This window comes from Megalopta genalis, chromosome 2, assembly GCF_051020955.1.
Source record: "Megalopta genalis isolate 19385.01 chromosome 2, iyMegGena1_principal, whole genome shotgun sequence".
In the NCBI taxonomy this organism is placed as follows: domain Eukaryota; kingdom Metazoa; phylum Arthropoda; class Insecta; order Hymenoptera; family Halictidae; genus Megalopta; species Megalopta genalis.
Genome location: NC_135014.1, coordinates 12,855,199 through 12,875,631, shown reverse-complemented (window position 1 = coordinate 12,875,631; position 20,433 = coordinate 12,855,199). Strand labels below are relative to the sequence as shown.

The 20,433-nt window shown below is 40.1% G+C and overlaps 1 protein-coding gene across 20 annotated transcripts in view; it reads left to right on the top strand.

The window, feature by feature from the left end:
- The first annotated feature begins 1,215 nt into the window (after nucleotides 1–1,215).
- LOC117227218 (uncharacterized) overlaps nucleotides 1,216–20,433 on the top strand; it is a 286,153-nt gene continuing 266,935 nt past the window's right edge. For 16 of the 20 annotated variants that reach the window (XM_076518517.1, XM_076518511.1, XM_076518509.1 and 13 more), the window contains exon 1: nucleotides 1,217–2,662. In XM_076518517.1, coding sequence (XP_076374632.1) covers nucleotides 2,341–2,662 — 322 coding nt within the window. In that variant the 5' untranslated portion in view covers nucleotides 1,217–2,340. Of the gene's footprint in view, nucleotides 2,663–20,433 lie in introns of all 20 variants that reach the window. The other 4 variants (XM_076518516.1, XM_076518502.1, XM_076518520.1 and 1 more) reach the window with 2 other exon arrangements.

Sequence of the window (20,433 nt, the reverse complement as noted above, 5' to 3'; positions counted from 1 at the left end):
ATCAGTGTATATAGGTATTCAGTGTATTTTCCTTGTTTGTAGTACTTAATGTTTCGATATACGATTAGGTTCTCCAAGGAAAACATTTTCAATGGTTTCGAAATCCTTGGCTGTCAATAATCAACGAAATATTGTGGTAAGGTTAGAAATAATACAGGTTATCATAGAACGGTGCAATAGTTGCTACAGAAGAAGCACATAGACAATGGAATTGTTGATGATTGTACATTACCGTCGCTGGTTTCTTGAAAATTCGTAGTTCAATTAAAAAGTCCGTTTCGCTGACAAATTGCATCTACATCCCGTCGTCTTCTTTGTCACACTCGACACAAACATGCACTTAGAACGTCTAAATCACAGTACTTCACTCGAGCTACTTTGATATGTCAATAACGCGATAATTAATACACTTTCATTGTTTAATCGAGGAGCACTACGTACTTTCTCCAGCGCCGGCACAGCCATTGCTAAATCACCGACCACGTGACGTAGAGCATCGATAGATCGACAACTTCAACTTGATCAGTTTCCCCGCGAACTTTTCGTCACGTGACCGGTGGACCAAAATGGCGGAGTGTCAGTGAAAAGGGGTACCTGGTGCTCCTCGATTAGGTGATAAAAGCATAATTTATATCGCGTTAAAAGAAGCGTCGAAATAGTTTCAGTGAACAGGTTAAGTGTTTGGAACAAGTGCAAGTGATTTTGAGAGCGTTCCGGTCGATTTGGTATTTAAAACTCACCTCTTCGTGATACGGGTGGCACCCAGGCCAGCAGTGGTGGTCTCGTAAAGGGGCTGAAACGTGAAAAATGGTCGTGACGTTCCCGATTGTTCCCAGGAGAGCGTGCGACTAGCGCCTGAATAACAGTAAGAATGAAAACTAAAAAGACTTAGGTCGAACGAGAAGGGAAGAACGAGCGAACGAACGAACGGAAGAAAGAATGAAAGCGAGAAAAAGCAGAAACCGAAAGGCGAAGAAGAAACGGTAGTAGATTCTTTACCGAAATCCGGTCGAGTGATGAAAGGACGCGATGGAGGGGTAAATGGAAGGGCAAGGGAAGCAGGGGCGAATCAGTGCGAATGGAAGTGGACGTTAGGTCGACCGATCGTCCTTCACGCGTCCGGCAGCCGGTGGATGAGTCGGAGCGGCGAGCGCGGCCGACGACGGCCGAGCATTGCCGAGCCGACGTACCCTCGGCTCACGGCGGAGCGTCGCCCCACCACATCCAGTCGTACTGCGAATGCCACGCCGGGAGTTTCGTATTCGCGGTATTTCGGGACTTTTCGTGCGCCCAGTAAATCGAACCTCGTTGTCACAACAGTGCGTCCGGTGTTCGTCGTGAAACCCATCCGTCGGCCGAAGGGACCTGCCTGGCGCCAATAGACCGAGGCTTGCCAAAGGTCGTGGTTTCTTTGTCGTTTCGGCGGGCACAGTTTTCCGCACGCACAGCTGTCGCCTCGTTTTCCCTGTTCGGTCTCTTCGCACAGCGTGCGCCGTGAAACGAAACGAAACGGATAGGAGACAAGCAGAGAATAGTTCCCCTTAAAAGCAAACAATCGGAAAGGTCGAGCCGGTGTTCCTCGAATCGGCCGATCCCTCGGGAAAGTGTGCAGTTGAAAACGGTTCTTAATAGTGTCCCGAAGCCGGCGTTGATCGCGATGCGACAGCATCCGAGGACAAGAAGACGTTCGTGGAGCAACGCAGACGAGACGGAGGGGTGTTAAAGGAACGTTGGCGATCCCGCGGGATTATACCGACCGGCAGTGATTTTTGGGAGAGGGAACACGGTCATAGTCAGTCTGTGATCGTTTGAAAGGAGCGCGCGGTTCACCGGACACCCGTTCTCGTCTGACAACACTCTTGTTTACCAACGTCAGTGCGGTTAACACTTGCTACCTGAGGGAAATACCTCCGAGGCACAAAGGCAGGAAGGAAGGAAGGAAGGAAGGAAGAGGAAGGAGTGAGTGTGTTTGTCTGTCTCTCTGTGGGGTAGAACGTCGTAGAGAAAACTCGTGCGGCGAGCGAGCGAGAGGGAAAGAGAGAGAGAGAGAAAGAGAGAGCGGACTAGAGGACATAGAAAAAGGAGAAGAGAACAGATCGAGACGGGTCCGCGGAACGAGAGGTAAGCGATAACGGCGACTGGCCGTGCGAGATGCCTTCCAGATGCAGGACGATGACGCCGCACAGTCTGTAAGACTTGCGTGGTTTCTCCACTACCGTATCACGCTCACCCGTGATTGTCGTGTCAGGACGTATCGACGACCGTCGGCTGGGTTATGACGCGCGCTTAACGCGCTGCGTGCACGAGTAGAAGCGAGCGTGTGTGCCCGTCGTCTACAACATGGAGTCCGACACGGCAACCGAGTGGCCGTCGCCGAAAAAAGGCTCCTGCGAGCCCGAGGCGTCGATGCTCAAGAAATTTCGTAATTGGGCGATGTGCGCCCTCTGTATCACCAGTCTAGCCGTGTCCGGTCTACTCGTATACAGGGAGCTCAGATTGGAGTCAAGGATCGCCAATTTGGAGGCGCGTTTGGAGCACCAGGAAATACCGAGTGTACTTTTCCAGAGGCTCAAGGACGAAGTTCAGTCGCAGCTGGCGTTGTACCGGCTCCAGTCCACGTTTCGGATCAGAAGGGACGTCACCGAATGCAATTGTCCGCCAGGTTAGTGGTCGATCATCTTCTGGATACTATTACCGCTTGCTTGCTTGCTTGCTTGCGGTTTTTAGGAGGGCTACGCGGGTGGCACTGTGTGTGCTCGCTGTAATTGAGACCGTTCCTCCCGATCGGAAATTCTCTCGAATAGTTCTTCTTTGGATTTCGAGGGTATTGGAGGAGTGCGCGACCGGCTGTTCACGGGATATTGGACTTCGCCGGGTTCTGGAGACGGGAGCCGGATGGCCGGGGGTTGTGTCTGTTAATCTTGGAAAGATTATGATGATCAGATGTTGGATCGCGTCGGTAGTCGGATATCAATGCGAACGACTGGAATCGGTCGTCGATTCTTTCGAGAGTTTCGCTTGTTTTTTTTTCAAGGGGTGTAATGTAAGGCGGCCGGACTTAGAGTTGCTTCAGGAACTTTGTGATCACTGTAATGTTCAAACGTGGCGTTGTAACGCGTGGTTAGGGCTGGTATAATATCGCTCTTAGGGACTACAGTCGGTCATTGTCGATTCACGCGACTTTCACTTATTTTTGGAACGGTGTAACGCGAGCTGGCTAAATCGCGATTGTTCGAGTAATTTTGCGAAGATTATAGGGTTAAAATATGGAACTATGTCGATTATTTTTGACGATTTGAACATTACTGTTGGATTCTAAGTACAAACAATAATTATTGTTGTGTAGTAGAAGGTATGCGGTCGAGGGTTGTTTAGTAATCGTAGGTGGATGATAATGTTTAACGTTGGAATTGCATCGCATATTTTTAACCATTCGAAAATTACTCTTGTTAAGTATTACGACCAGATTTTATTGATTTATTGGAATTTGATTGTCTTTTGGAAGCCTGTATTCCAAAGTGACCGGTCGTCAAGGGTTGTATTGGTAATTATGTATTGATTGTAACGTTGAATCTTAGAGTTACATTGAATTTTTTTTTTATCATGAACTATCATCTGGTAACTTGTGACTTTTCTAGAGCTTGAGCAGAATTTTTGAGTATTATCTTTAAGAATCGCCATAAATATTATATAGAAAATAGTTTGATATTTTGAACTTGTCATCTTTATCGACAACTACTGTAAATTGGAGATTTTTGCTCTATTGTCTGCACTATTTCTATCATAGATAGAAGATGCCTGGCCAGGGATGATTTTTAGAATTTTTTAACGATTCTAACGATCTTAGTTGGAATTATTTTTAAAGCTTAGAAATATTATATTTTCCTTATCAACAGTTTTCTAAATTAACGATTCCAATAATGTTCGTGTAATTCAGTTTAGAACACCAACGTTTAAATAATTCAAACTTCTAATTATCTGAAATGCTTTTCATTCGAACTTTGTCCTCGCTGAGAATTATCAAATGATCAATTTTATTTCCAAGAGTAATTTAGTGGTTGGCCGTGGGTGGTCTGCAGCAGTGCTGCGAAAGTTTTAATGTGCGATCTATTCAATTAGTCCAATTCAAACTTCGAATTCTATCGAATAGTTTCAACTATCCAAATAGTATTTTTGTCATTAATGGTGCTCTCAGCCGGTAACTTTTATTTTACCTAAATTTCCCAGCCAACTATTGTCGTCGCTGATTATTTCAACAATGCGATTTCTCATTAGTATCTAGGAAATATCAATATTTGACGATTCACGTGAGCATAATTGTCAAAATTATCAGGGGTGGAAATTCATTTTTCGTTTTCTCGCGCAAGAATCTTCGGTCTATCAATTACCAAATATCAAAGGCTCAACAATTCCTGATTTCGGAGCAAATTAATATCTAAAGGATTTATAATACACCTACACATGATTATTCAAATTATTAACGAGATAATTTAAATTCTATACAGTCCCCAGATCTAACATCGACTTTTTGCCCAGTCTTTGCACAATGGCGCAGTGAAACCGAAACTAATATAAAATAATACTAAAACCACCACTTTTAGGGTCGCACGGTTAATAGTTCTCGAGACACTGTCAAGGTTTTCTTTTGCAACTGATTATCATAAAGTTACCTCACAATTAAAACGAATAAAATTAGCGAACGAATGAACTGTCATCGTAAATATCGCGACTAATTTTATATCGTTAATTTCATTTAATTACAAAAACTGCACGACTTCGCCTCTCGGTTTAAACAAAACATTCCTCCTGAAATAATATCACGAACAGGAAAAAGGGTAAATTTTAATTGAGGCAATTCCGCTCGCCGATCTATGAATCACCGAATACCATAGATTCGATACAGCGAAGGGTTGCACGTTGCGGCACTCGAGCCCCACTATCGTATCTAGCCGGTACTTGTCGAATGCTCGAAAGCAGCGCGTGTAAATCGAATCGGTTCGCAAAACAGGGTCATCGAAACATCGTTTCTTGGTTGGCAGCATTCGAAACCGGCGAAACGAAGCTTCCTGGGCCCATTGAAATTGACTCGGGCTTCGCGAGTACACGTTGAACTTGATCCCCCGTCCCTGCCTCCTCGCCCTCGGTCCCACTACGTCTCTTCCGTCGCATGCATGCATGCACCGGGGCAACTGCATCCAGCGAGGAGGCCATAAAGCGTGCTGCAGGGTGAAGAAGAAAGGCGGATCTTTGTCTCGGGGTGGAGAAGCTTCGGCTCGCGGACAAAGGACCGGCGATCTCGAGAATTTCGATCTTAGGGAATGCTCGAGAGAGCGAGCGAGTTCTTCTTTTTTCGAGATCGCCTTTTGCGCCCCGTATAAGGAGAGGACGTTCTGGATGAACTCGCGGCACCCGACAATTCAAACTTGCCGGATGGATGTGCCGCGAGGAAGAGGAAGAACCGCGTGTCGTTCCACGTTCGCTCTCCCTGTGTCTCCCTGTCTCGCTCCCTCTTCCTCTCTCTCTCTCTCTCTCTCTCTCTCTCTCTCTCTCTTTGTCCCTCTCTCTTTCTCTGATCTCTCACCCTACGCACCGAACACACAATCGTCCCGTTTTAAACGCTGTCATCCGTTCGACGTTTTTACTGCCGCTGATAAACTGTGGGTGTTTATGGAAATTTATGCTTTCAACCCTCGCCGAGCCATGCGGGTCCGATTCGAACAGTACGGGAGGCGATCTAGCGCGATTCTTTGTCGTCTAGCTGCGCCGGATTCGGATGCTCCGGCACGCTTTTCTCACTTCCGATAGATCGTCGATGCTCGAGCCGTTGTAATTCCGTCGAAACCGGCTCGACGGCAATCGATTTCCGCTAAATATTGACGATAATAGTTGCCGGGAGATCGTTGGATAAATAATTTCCATGGTGCAGTAAATTCTCTCGAATTGTGGAGGAGGGGGATGCGATTATTCGCGGCTCGTTATTTTTTTTATCATTGTCGACAATCGGCGACTACAAAAACGAGCCGCGAGGCTCCTGTTTCCGAATTGTCCATTTTCGTTTACAAGCCGAGCGACAGAAAGCTTGTCGAAATAGTGAAATAACGCGATGAAATAATAGTAATGATCGTATAGACTAATAATAATAAGTAACAGTATATAATAAATAGCTATACTATAAATATGTCTATACTATAATATACTAAACCTATGATATAATAAATAATAGTGTATAGACTGGCTTCCGTTGAAATAATTAATCCCGGACGAATGTCTAGAACGCGAGGCTGCTACTAACTAATCGATTAAAACCACATATTTAGAGGTGGTTTCAATCGCGGAGATATTGAACATCGTATTCAATCACGTCTTCTCCCGTCTGTCAATCAAACTTTTTAAATTTGTTTTCGAAAAGTTCGCCGGATTCGAAATTAAAAAACTTCCGCCCCGGTTAGAGCTTTTAATCCCTCGATATCAAACGTTGTTAGTCGTCCCGATTCAGGTTTATCGGACGGATGGAAAATACAAAGCTCGATTTCCAAAACCAGTTTTGTCAGTATTTTTTTTGTCCGCGCACAATGTGTTGTATCACCTTTCTTTTCGCGCACGTCGCAAATATATTTTCGACAATGTGTCTTCGTTCCTCGATATTCGCATTCACGGAAATTTTATAACGACGCGAGGATAATCGTCGCGAGACGAAAAGATTCGTGTAAAAATATTTCCTGTAAACGGAGTGCGAACGTTTGTATGTATGACATAATTAATGTAATAATTACATTCGATAAAGTATATACAAAATTCATCGAATAAAGAAGGAAGCCCGAATGATCGAAAAAATGAAACCGACTAGAAAGAGAGAGGCATTGCGCGAACTAATTAATGAGCAAATAAACATTTCAAGATTACGTTCGGCCAAATATGGGAATAATTTGTTTAAATATATCGGGCCGGTTTGCACAAATTATCGAGCGAATACATAGTATATGCTGGCAGCGAGAGAGAGGAGAGAGAGAGAGAGAGAGAGAGAGAGAGAGAGAGAGAGAGAGAGAGAGAGAGAGAGAGAGAGAGAGAGAGTGGTTAAATGCAACAAATTCGCTTCGTGAAATCATTTTATCGACGTAATATTTGAATAATGCTCGAATCTTCTCTCCGGAACGATCGATATTTTAAGTAAATAAGCATCAACGCGGCCATTAAATCGACAAACGTAAAAACCGAATGAAAATCGGAGATTTACTGTGCGCGGATTACTCCGGCAATCTTTTTCTTGATTGACATTTAATCTGCCGAATTAATGTTGGCACGCAGACACAGCATTGAATGAACTTCCCTTATAGCGCGTTCATAAACTATGGATGATAAAGTAGCTCCGATGAGCACAGTTGTTAAAGGAATCGTAAAACGACGGGGTAATGAAATCGTAATGAGAAAGTCAAGATTTATCATGGTAATTACTCTTTTAGCCTTCTTGCATCTGCTACAGTTCCCTGTAAAATTAGGCTTGGTTAAATCGTAGTTATCGTCGCGAATGTTTACTCTCAAGATTACGCTAAACGGATTTCATTTTACTAATTGTTGGGACGATTAGGATCGGGGGAAAAAAGCAGAAGCGATTCTACATATAAATTACAAATAATCCAACTAATTGTAAACATTCCATGTGCATAATAAATATTACAGAAATTTAGGTACATCGATGTATAATAACATCATACTTGAATAAATGATGTCAAATAATTTGTCCAAATATATATATATTATAAGTCGATTTAGTTTGCGCAAAATGAACAGTGATATGAATGAATCAAAAATTGAATTAAAAAAATTAAAATTGATTGTAATTGAATTCGTTTCGCGAACTAATCGATTGCATAAAATAATTCGTACGAGGATACATTGAAAATTGATACGAACAAATTGTCGTCTGAAATAATTTCTTCGAAAACAGATGCCGCGTTTTTCTACAACAATTCGGAAAATTCCTGGCTTAACGATCGGATTAAAATCGCGCCACGCGGCGTGCAATGCCGATAAAGGAAATCTGTTTCGCGAAACCGGAAATCGCGTTCCTCGGAAACGGGAATATCCGTTTCGCGGCGGTGTCGCGGCCACCGCGTCGAACAAAGCTTTGTATCGTTTCGCGGTGTCCGTATCGTGAATCCGCCGAAATCGAGGCGGCAGACTAATATTTCCTAGGCAGCCGTTGAACGTTCAGTAAACGTGTAATGAATACCGGCAGCTCCTTCGTGCTCGCTCGTCGGCGTTCTTCCCGATTTGACGAGAATATCGGATCGGGGTGCCGCGGCGCGACGATGCGTCTCACGTTCGACAATCGGTTAATGAGCATTATCTGCGATCGGCCGGGCTCCGTTCCCTGCATTCGGAATAAAACTGCCTCTCGGCAACGTTCGCTAATCGGCGAGCCGTCACACAAGGCAGCAGAATTTAGCGATATATCGGAATGGCCGTTCGACCGTGAGAGATTTCGATACGAAATTTCCATCGGGGAGTGTCTCGAAAGTAATCCTGCCGTTTCGTTATTCTGTGAATATTAATATAAGCGCGCTCGTGTATTTTATACGTGTGAATTACCGATTGAAATATTAATGGCATCGTTTTGAGAAATCGAGAGGGTGGTGAAAATTTATTTTTGCTCGTTGAGAAGTTGCGTCTGGGCTAGATCGTCCATTTTGGTTAATACCGATGTTCTTTTGTGTTTTACAAGTTTGTTGTAAGTGCAGGAAAATCGAAGGCGGTAATTACTAGAAACGCAATAGAATGTAATTAACTTGAATATTATTCTAATTGATTTTATTAGAATATAATTTGAGAATATACTTTGATTCTATTATCAAATATTTTGTTTTTATTATAATACATTTTAGCTCTATTACAATGTATTTGGATTTTGTTACAATACATTTTGATTCTATCATAATATATTTTTATTCTATTATATCATATTTTGATTTTATTATAATGTAGTTTTAATTTTATTGCAATATATACTTGGGTTCTATTACAATACATTTTGATTTTATCATGATATATTTTTATTCTATTCTATTATATTTTGATTTTATTACAATATAGTTTTTAAATTCTATTACAACATATTTTGATTCTATTATATCATATTTTGATTTTATTACGATATACTTCTTTTTTTTAATTCTATCATAATATATTTTGATTGTTCTCGTTACAACACATTTTAACCTAATTACAATATCGTTGTAATCGTGAAATTTGTGTATTTGATATTTGTCGGGGCAATTTGATATCGGTGTCGAGGAAGCTGCGCGTTCGCAGATTAAAAGGAGTCGAACAGTGCTATTAGTATTATCACTGTGCAGCTTCGCACGTTACTGTTTCAATTAACACAGATGAAAGTGGAGGCCGGTAGTTTGGCTTATCTGCAGCATAGCATTTCACGTGTTTATAATCTAAACAGTTCCCTGGAAGAGTTTCCAGTACCGTAAAACAACGTAACGTTGTCGAGTTTCCGCGAGAATAATTTCCTCGGCGCAACAGATTAGGAAACGCATAATCCGCCGCCGGGAAGTGGAAATATTTCAATCTGCTAAGAATTTTAGCGACGATACTGTTCATCTATAACGTGTTAAAGTAACTTTTATCGCCGAGGAAAGCGGAGAGAAAGTGTTAAACGAACGGACTGTGCGAACAATTTGCAAAGAACGAATAGTTTAAATTATTAGAGAATTATTAAATTTAATTAGAGAATTTTTATTAAATTATAAATATTTCAGAAATCGTTAAAAAAAAACGTGTTTGCATCAAATAAAATTTGTTATTGAATTCTGTGCAGTTTATATTCGTCGTTGACGAATATTTAAGAAACCATCGAAATAGAAATTAACGTGAAATAGTTTGTCAAGAATTTGTTAAGATTTTAATTAGCACACGAACTGCACAGACAGCATAATAACGCTAAAATCGATTCAACAAGGAAACGAAATTTAATAACGTTGAACATATATTCAAGTGTCGTACAATAATATTTTGAACGTAATTCAATAATATCGCGTGAACACGACAATATCTTGAGATAATATTTTCAACGTAATTGAATAATATTGAACGAACATTTATCATTGGGACACGTATTATCGAATTGGAACACGTGCTTGCTTACAATTACGTTGATGGTCCGTGTTTATGAAATGAAATCTTTGCTCGCAGAAAAATAAGATCACGTTCTAATGAAATGTAATTTATCAGAGAAATGAAATCCATGTTAATGGAAACGAACACGTTGTTTAGAGAAAAGAAATCTTTGTTCGGGAGAAACGAGATATTTGCTTGCGGAAATGAAACGTTCGCTTAGAGAAAGGAAATCTCTGCTCGCAGAACATTAAATCTCTGCCCATAGCAATAAAATCTTTGCCAACGGAGATTACGTCTTTGCTCGCAGTAACAAAATCTCGGCCTACGAGACGGGGTTAGAATGCATTTCCGTGCTGGAAATATTCTCCGCCGTTTTCGGCAACGCTCTCTCTCTCTCTCTCTCTCTCGGTCGCTTGATCGATGCGCGGCACATATTCCCGCGATAAAAAGAAGAAGAACAAAGGCACCGCCGATGCATTTTTAAAGCTGTTCCACTGCGTTCGGATGCGTATCAGCTGGATGACGCTAGAAAATTGGACTAGTTATATAGTTCGGCCGCATAATCCGACCGGTCCGGCCGCGAAAAATAAGCAACGCGAGGCAGAGCCCGGGGTCAAGGAATAAATAACGTCCTTTGTTCTTTACGCGACGTGTGACCGCGCTTCGTGTCGCGTCCCGTCGCGTTACGTTACGTCCCGTCCCGTCGTCGTGCCGCAGAATGACTTGCCCCGTTCCGTCGCTGGCAAATCCACTTTTTCCACTCTATTTCATCGCTCAAACAGTCGGCTTGCTGTTGGTTACGTACGAAATGAATGCGGCCCGATCACATTGCAGCAACTCTCGTGACACACGACACCTTTGATGTCGAGGGTCGGATAAAAAGCTTGATTAACGCTCGCATCGGAAGGTGCGCAATGATTATAGACTGCGGATCATTCGGGGAAAATTAAAATTGCTTGAAAGAAACGCTAATGATCCTACTTAACCGATACTGATACGTTTATATTATCGGATGGTTCCAATTATTATTATAATGTACAAATTAAACAGTTTTATATTTCTCGATTGAATTTCTACCCTTAATGATCTTAATTCATACGTGATATCATCGAATGGGATAAATTCAACTTATTATTATAGTATAAAAATTAAACAGTTCGATATAAATATTATAATAATATAGGTAGTGTAAATTATGTAATAATTAAATAATATAATAATATGAATAACGTAATAATATAAATAATATAATAATATGAATGACGTAATAATATAAATAATAAGTTATGGTCAGCATTAATACAATTAAAACCTAGCAATCAATTTGTATCAAAACTCATACTGTACGAAATTGTTGCAGGCAATTTTTATTTACCATAAGAATCCCTGAATGACTATATTACGTTCCCAACTACCCTCCACGGTATTTCATGCGAGTCTCCCAGCAGAAAGCACCGGACACTCGAACAAACAGATCTTTTTCATTAAGAGCCGCACTCGCACCCCCCTGGCGTCCCTTTGTCGAGCCCGAAACGCTTACGAAAGCACTTATAGTAACGTTCACGAACGTCCTCTCTAGTCCACTCGTGCACACGTGTAGCGACAGACCATCATCATCGTCGTCATCATCATCATCATCATCCTGCTATAACAACGCATCATCACAGTGAACTTTTATTCGTCGATGTTCCTCTTTGATGTCTGCCAGAGAGTTTACCATCTTTACACTATCGCTATGCAGTCGAGTTGCATTCCTCTCTCGTACTACCGATCGCCGAGCGCTTCTCGTGCCATACGTATTACCGTGTTAATGTCTTATGGGACAATCGAGCAGTGTCTCGAATTTTTGCGGGGCTCGCAGGATTTACGTTTCTCCCCCGCGTTACGTCGAACGCGCATAAGAACGCTTTTGTGAACCTAGCACTTTAGCGTCGACGTTTTACGATAGTTGACGACTTCGAATCGCGATTCTGTTCCTTTTTGGATGTCACGGTCGAATGAATGTCTTGTTGTTGCTTTCATCATTTAATATAAAACGGCTGATTTTAGTACGTCGTAAATCTAGTTTACATTGCTCAGTTGTATTTAATGGATTGAGTTATATTTAATAAGTGGTATTAATATTGATAATAAATAGTATTTATGTTGATAATAAGTAGTATTTATATTGATAATAAATAGTATCTATATTGATAATAAATAGTATCTATATTGATAGTAAATAGTATTAATATTGATTATAAATAGTATTAATATTGATAGTAAATAGTATTAATATTGATAATAAATAATATTAATATTGATAGTAAATAGTATTAATATTGATAATAAATAGTATTAATATTGATAGTAAATAGTATTAATATTGATAGTAAATAATATTAATATTGATAATAAATAGTATTAATATTAATAATAAAAATAGTGTTAATATTAATAATAAATAGTATTAATGTCAATAATAAAAATAATATTAATATTGCTAATAAATAATATTAATATTAATAACATATAATATCACATTAAATAAATCTGCTCTGTTAGAATTTTAAATTGTTAGAAATTTAGGCGTGTCGCAAATAAATGCGCAAGACTCCGCGAGCATAAATTCAAGGACGTCGTGTCGAATAAAAATGTTCCATATCGAATGAAATTTCTGCTTTATGGAATTAAAATAGCTTCGATAGCAAAGAGTTAATACAATCTCCGCAAACAAGCTTACATTTGATGGCTATCAAGGTACATAATTTCGCACGCCAACGACAATGCTAATGTTCTCCGAATTTACCGTGTATGTATCTGTATATCAGTATGGTACACACATACTATCTTGGCTTATCGAATCGTGAATGATCTATGATCATGAATGAACCGCAGCATTTGCGTTCGGTCGCCAACCGACGGAATACTTTCGCTACTCGCTGTACATTGCGATCGACTTGCAAAGAATTTTTTCCTCGAACCAGACACACTACATATGTGCGCACAGGTATACGCGCGCAGGTGTTCAAATAGCAAAGCTAGGATTTCGCAACTCGGAAGCTCGTAGGAAAAAAACGATCGAATTGCTATTATCGTGCTGGAATATCTCGGCGCCGAATGAATTTGTACGCCTAATGTAACGAGACAGCGTCACCTTCTAACAGCCTATAAATTGGTATTATTGGATTTTGTAAAAATAGACCTATCAGGTCAACCGGAAAGTTCACGCTATTTCAGGCGCGCTGAGTTTATTACCTTTCTCACCGAAGGAATATTTAGTTCTTGGGTATAACGAGAGAATCCGCCGCGTGTTCGAGAGAGGATTCGTGAGCAGCGCGAGCGGGCATCGGGCTTCTTTTCAATTAGATTCCATTTATAAACCGTGTGGAACATTAGATATATACATTTCGGTCGAGAAACTTTGCGGGCAGCGCTCGTTCTATCCATCAAACATTGCTGTCGGTGAAATCGGATCAACGAAATGTTTCTTCGCAGAAGAAATCTAACTTGGAAAACGAAGCTGCGCAGATTTTTTTAGTGATCAAGATTTGTTAGTCTCGATCTCGTGATCTATTAACATTAATATTTTGTTGGAAAATCTCAAGATAGAGAAATTGAGAAAAATGGAAAAATTGGGAAATTGTGAAATTGAGTAGCTGTGAAATTGAGGTGTTAAAAAATGCAAAGATTGAAGAACTGATAAATTGAAACGTCGAAGAGTTTAAAAATAGAAAAATTGATGAATTGATAAATTGAAAAATTGAACAGATTCAAAATAGAAAAATTATGAATGACATTATGAAGTTGACAAATCGTGGAAATGAGAAATTAAAAAATAGAAAAACTGAAGACCTGATAAACAGAAAAGTTGAAAAATTGAAAAATCGAAAAATTGTAAAAGAAGGGGTTGCCACCCTTATCACCATTAAACTCTGTTTAATGATACTTAAAAGTGACGTAATGATTTTAAAAAAATTCGGTGCTTAAAAATAAATATTTCCCACCACCGGATTTCAAGTAAGGGTAACTCACCCCCTTTATTCATAAGGGAGCTATCTTCATCACATCATTCTATTCGAGAAACTATAACTCTACCATAAAATATATATTTTTATCTTCAATAGTATCCGAGATAGCTCAAGGGTGCCAGTTTTCAGAGGGTAGTTTCGCCCCTTAAATTTGAGTCTCCGCCGATAAGGAAAGATATATGTATCCAATTTTTGGAGTTCTATAAATCTGCAGAGTCTCGCTACCTACGAAATAAACATTTTCTGCAGCAATTGCAAGAATTAGCTTGAAAATAGAAAAAGAATTATTTTAAAATTCGCTTCCTGTAAAATGACCGTCCAAAAACGAGTGTAGATTTAATCGAAAACAGTAAAAAGCCTAAACGAATGGTATAGAATTAAACAAATAAAATCAGTTCCGTTTCCAACAGCTTGAAACCCACGAACACAAATAAAATCTGTTCCGGTTCCAACAATTTGCAACTAATAAAAGCAACTTTGATTTCGCGCGAAGATCCAGTTTCGCCTACTAATTACCACAATCCGACCAACGTTTAATTGACTGGAACAGATTTCACGACACAAATGGCGCGACAGAAAATTCGCCGAAAGAATTTCCGGTGGTGGAAGCTCGAAACGAGACGGCAACTCGAGGACGGAAGAGAATTGAACGGAGATCGAATTCGATCAGAGGAGAAGTTGTGTCACGAAACTATCGGTCTCTCTCTCTCTCTCTCTCTCGGCGAGGTTTACAGCCGATGGATGTAACTCCGCCGCGTTGACAATGGAATTACATAGCTGAGCTGAATCGCGCGGAGTTATAATCGGCGCCGCGCGCGCGCGCGTTCCCGAGCCGGCTCGCGTCGGGGAGCATTAACGTCGAAATGAACCGGTGTTTTCAAACAACGCGTGTTCTAATGATCCTAACACAATGCCACCTCCGAGGAGGGGGGGATGGGGATGACGAAATTATACACCACTTGGATAAATTCGCACAATGCCGCCGCGCGTTGATTAAACACGTTCGACCGTCTTTTGCCGGGCCGGCTGTTATGACGCCGAACAGAACCCGGTGTGGTTAATAATCCTTTGGAAATCAACGGGCCGAGTGTCGAACGAACTTTTCCACCCCAGTTACCGCACGCGTACGCAATCTTTATTAGTACGCAATCACCGGATACGGGCTGATTGAGTTTCGTTGATTGCTTCTTCGACGTGGTAAGCAGAATTACACTCTCGGCCACCTTCGTTGTTTCACTTGTTCTGCAATCGCGGCGATTCAGATTATATAAATAATTATGAAATAATATTTCTTGAATTTATACAAGCAAATGTAAAAAGATCATTTTATCGATGGATGAAATTTTACAAAATTCCTTCTACATCTTCGACATTGAAATTAACAATTCTTCGTTATTCTTTGCGCAACCTTGTTAACCCCTTGCCGTGCCATTTTCTTCATGGTTACAATGATTAGAAGTTTTTCGATTGTAATCGTTTCTACGAAGAAAAAGGACAATTTATATTTGTCGTGTGTTCACATTTACTGAAATGTTTAAATACCGAAGAAGATATAAGAAATCAGAATTTTATTCAGAGACTAAAAAGAACGGAATATTATTCATACTTAACATGTTATTACTAGAATACATATAATGATTATTATACTGCATTTTTGAATATAATATTTCTTCCATTTATGAAACAAACATAAAAAGATAATTTTATATAATTTTATTCTTGGATGAAATTAAGAAAAAAAATGATATACCCCTGCTTCACCTTCGAAATTAAAATTAAAATGCGTTTATTTCTCTTTGCACAGCCTTATTAAATATAACGATTATTACATCGTATTTATTAAAACACGTGTTCTCGTTTCAACGTTCGGTACGATTTGAATCGGCGACACGTCTCCCCTAATGAGAAACCGTAAAGTGTCTTAATGAAAAAAAAAGATCACCGAGCCAATTATGTTTGATGGGCTCCGGCCGGTTTAATAAGAATTACATATTCGAAGCGAAACGCAGTTTTAATCCATCCCGTCCGAAAGTATTTACGATCTCGTCCATTCGTGAATCCATTAAAAAGGTTTGATAACTCGAGACGAGCGAGCGGAATCCGTATAACTCGACTCGGGCAGAATCTATCCGGTACAAAAGATTGTTTCGTCGAACGAACAAATAACGAGCCGCGTTTCAAACGGAATTGCTTGTTGATTCGCCCCGCGGAGGATTTTATTTGTACGACGCGCGTTCTCCGCGGAGAATTGCGCTAAATATTTGCTTAGTAAAATGAAATTCGGCGAAGTGTGTGCCATAGAAATTGGAGATTGGCTCGATTCATTCCTATAAACGTTGGTTAAGTCCGGTAAACCGGAGGCCGGGGCTCGCCTCGTTCAACGGCTGGAAAAGTCGCGCGCGGATAGTTCAAATCAGATTAACTCGGAGAAGAATCATTACGCTAATCCGGATCTTACTGACTGTATTATACCGAGTGCGTTTCGTTCCTGCTCAACGGACGTTTAAAATCTAATTTCTGTATCAGATTAAACTACGCCGATTGCTTACCGGCTTATCTTTATGGATTAATTATTAATTAATAGTTATCGACGAGCTGCGGTCGCACCGCAGCCATATACAGTTATGCATTCGCATAGTTAAATAATCGTTGTACATTGTTATACATGTAGCTACGTAATTACGAAAATATTATAAGATAAAATATGTATATATAAAAAAGATTTTTTAAATATATTTTAGAAGATTTTTAGAACGTTTTTATATCACTCGCGTATTACTTATTAAAATGATTAAAAGAGGAAAAACATTTTTTATCACAACTTACGTTTCTTGCAATTTATTTAGTTCGATAGTTTTTATTTTTATACGAAAAATCCGCAGTCCTATGATTATCTTGATCACGAAGCACGAATGAAAAATCTACACGCAAAATTTCGGTTTCTCGCTTGGTCAAGCTAAACTTCGAAGTCCATTTGAAACGTGCAATTTGCGATTTGCAAGTCGGTAATAAATTATGAATGTCTGCTTGGTCGAATGTTTGAGAAGCTGCAAGCAATTTTTTCCCCATTGATTTATGAAAATTAGCGAAGATCGTTCCATTTTAATATGAATATAGACACAGCGATTTAAATATTGGTTTTCCTTTCGTCATATACCTTTCAACTTCTGCAGGGAATTTAAAACGATGGAAAGGTATCGATCTCTCGTCGTTCTTCTATGCTAATCACTTTTATTTTCATGTCCCCCGGCTCCATGTAAATCCCGTCGGAATTTTTCAATTTTCGATTCGTTAATTATTCGGAACAGTCGAAAGACACCGCGATTATTCTGTGTAAATTCATACAAACTTCCCGGCATCCCTCTGCTGTCGTAAAAAAACAATATACGACGAACAAAATGTTTCTCGACATTTTCTATAATCATCGAAAAATTAACCGAATCGTGTGACACAAAATATCGTCAAAAATAGCGTTAAATAATGGCAACAATTCTGCGGTTTAATGCGTTTTACAGAACAATTTGATTCGTCCTTCGTTATCCATAAATTAATTCGTTCTTTTTTTACTGCTTTTTCCTGTTTTCAACGGTTCAATTCTAGCGATCCTAATAATTGTTATTTCGCCAATTGAATCTAATACCGAGACTAATTAAGAACTCCAATATCAATATCAACGATGACCACATAACGATGCCGATAGACCATCTGCATTCACCCGCACAGAATTCTGAAGAATGCTCGAGAATGAAGCATCGACTTCCTTCCCGGCCGGAGGTTCCCCTATCGATGTATCCATTTCTAGCGTGCTCCTTTTTATCCGAGGTTCGAAGTGGGTGCTGCTCCTGCTGGGGTCAGGGGTCAGGGGTCGGGAATCGTTTGTCAAGCAACGGCTCGCGAAAAGTCGGTGTCTGCGGAACTCGCGACGTACCGCCGAATACCGTCGGAGATACCGGCTGGCAGGATGTTATGGGAAGGGGAAGAAAAAGAGATGGGGCGGAAAAAAGATAGAGACAGTGTGTGTGAGAGATGTGGATAGATCGTGTGTGTCTGGGAGAGAGAGAGAGAGAGAGAGAGAGAGAGGGAGAGAGAGAGAGAGAGAAGTTGAGAAAGAAATAAAGACAGGAAGAGATAGAGAGAGCAAGCGAGAAGTACGGGAAGAAATAACGAAAGGGCGAGAAATACAGGGGGTGAAAAAAGTTCTCGCACACCTCTTGGTAACTTTTTTTTCAAATTGAACCGAATGTTCACCGATTAAGTTTACTAGAAAATTCCTAAAAAATTCTACTTCTTGCTTTTTCTCTCTCACATTTTTATATTAGTATAAAGTATTTTATAGTAGTATATAGTATATAGAATTTTATAGTATATAGTATATAGTATACGTTATTTTATAGTATATAGTATATAGTATTTTATAATATGTAGTATTCAGTAGCATATAGTATATTACAGTATATTATATAATATAGTACAATATATTATACTATATTATATAGTATATTATAGTATATTATACAGCATCGTATATATTATATTAGTACATATATAGTTTCTTTTTTCAGTTTTAAGTTTTCCTACCCTATCCGTCCGTACGTGACTCCTACCATATTATTACCCCCTTCCCCCTCTCTTTCTCTCTTTCTTTCTCTCACTATAACAAAAGGTTTATCCTGTTAATAAATAAAGTTATTACTTAAATTGAGGGAAAATTGGGAGAGAGGGCGAAATAGAGAGAAATAGAGATAGAAGCAGAAAAAGAAAGTCAGAGAGAGAAAGATGGAGACTTGAAGACAGAAGGAGAAGCAGTGAGTGAAAGGTAAAAAAAGCAGGGGATGTAAGCAGAAAATGAGAAAGACAGAGATGGAGACTAAGGAGGAAATTGGGCGAGAGAGTGAAATAGAGAGAGATGAAGATAGAAGTAGAGAAAGAGGGAGAAAAAATAAAGGGAGAGAAAGAGTGAGGGGTAGAGAGAGATGAAGACTTGAAGACAAAGGAAGAAGCAGCGAGTTAGAGGTAAAAAGAAAGAGATGGAAATAGAAGAAGACAGAAATGGATACTATGGGAGAAATCGAGAGAGAGAGAGAGAGAGAGAGAGACAAGAGATAGGAATAGAAAAAGAGAGAGGAAGATAGCGAGACGAAGAGAGTTGAAGAGGGAGAATCAGCGAGTGAGAGGTAGAAGGAAAGAGATGGAAGCAGAGAATGAGAGAGACAGAGATGAAGACTGTGGGAGAAATCGAGAGAGGGAGTGTGTGTGAGAGAGAGAGAGATAAAAGTAGAGAAAGAGGGAGAAATAGAGAGAGATAGAGAAAGAAAGGGATGCGCGAGGAAGGGGATAGATATGCCACGGTAGAAGCCAGGGAAAGATTTATGATGGTCGTGCGTCAGCTCTCACATCTCAATTTCGGGAAGCCGCAAGTCAGGAACCGTGGCGTTCTCCCTTTGTTGCTCCCAGAAACGAGCGTCGAGGACGAAGTGATAAGGAAGAAGCTGCCGTCGAGCGCTGAAAAAAAGGCTCCAGATAAAGATCGGATTCAGCGAGGAGATAGGGAAACCGGCGCGTAGCTACGCCTACAATATTTTTCCCTTGTTCTTTCTCTTTTTCTTTCTTTCTTTCTTCCTTCCTTCCTTCCTTCCTTCCTTTCTTCCTTCCTTTCTTCCTTTCTTTCTTTTTTCTTCCTTTATTCTTTCATCCTGGCCATCATTGTTCGCCACGCTTTGCACGCATCGTGCCGGCGCGGTGCACGTTAGAACCCACCCTTTTTGGCGCGAACTGTTCAATCGGAGCCGCGATGACGGCGCGATGTTTGCGCAAACATTCACGTCGGGATCATCGTCGAAATGACGGGCTTCGAATCTTCTCGCGTTCCTACCCTTCTGCGTCGAAGCATCGGAATTTTCTCGTTTGAACCCGAATAGAGAGGGGTGCTGTAGATAATTGCTATTGTTTTTCGTTGACGATCGCTTTTGCAAAAATAATTTTCGCGTTATTAAATACTTTATTCGGTTGTACGGTCGGGAATAAATATGTGTGGACGCAAACTTTTTTGAAATTGAATCGGACGATTTGAATATTTTTGAGATGGCAGAAGGGTGGTTTGCTGGACAATGCATGTAAAATTATTTTTGCTTGCATTGTAGTTGGATAGAATGACAAGGAAATTAAAGGGTACATTTGTCTTTTATCCGAGTACGTAATGAATATTTTTATAAAAGGTATATTTTGTGTAGCAACTTTAATTCAGAGTCGAATGGCCTGTTCGTTATCGAAATTGTTGTAACAATTGAACCGTTTATTT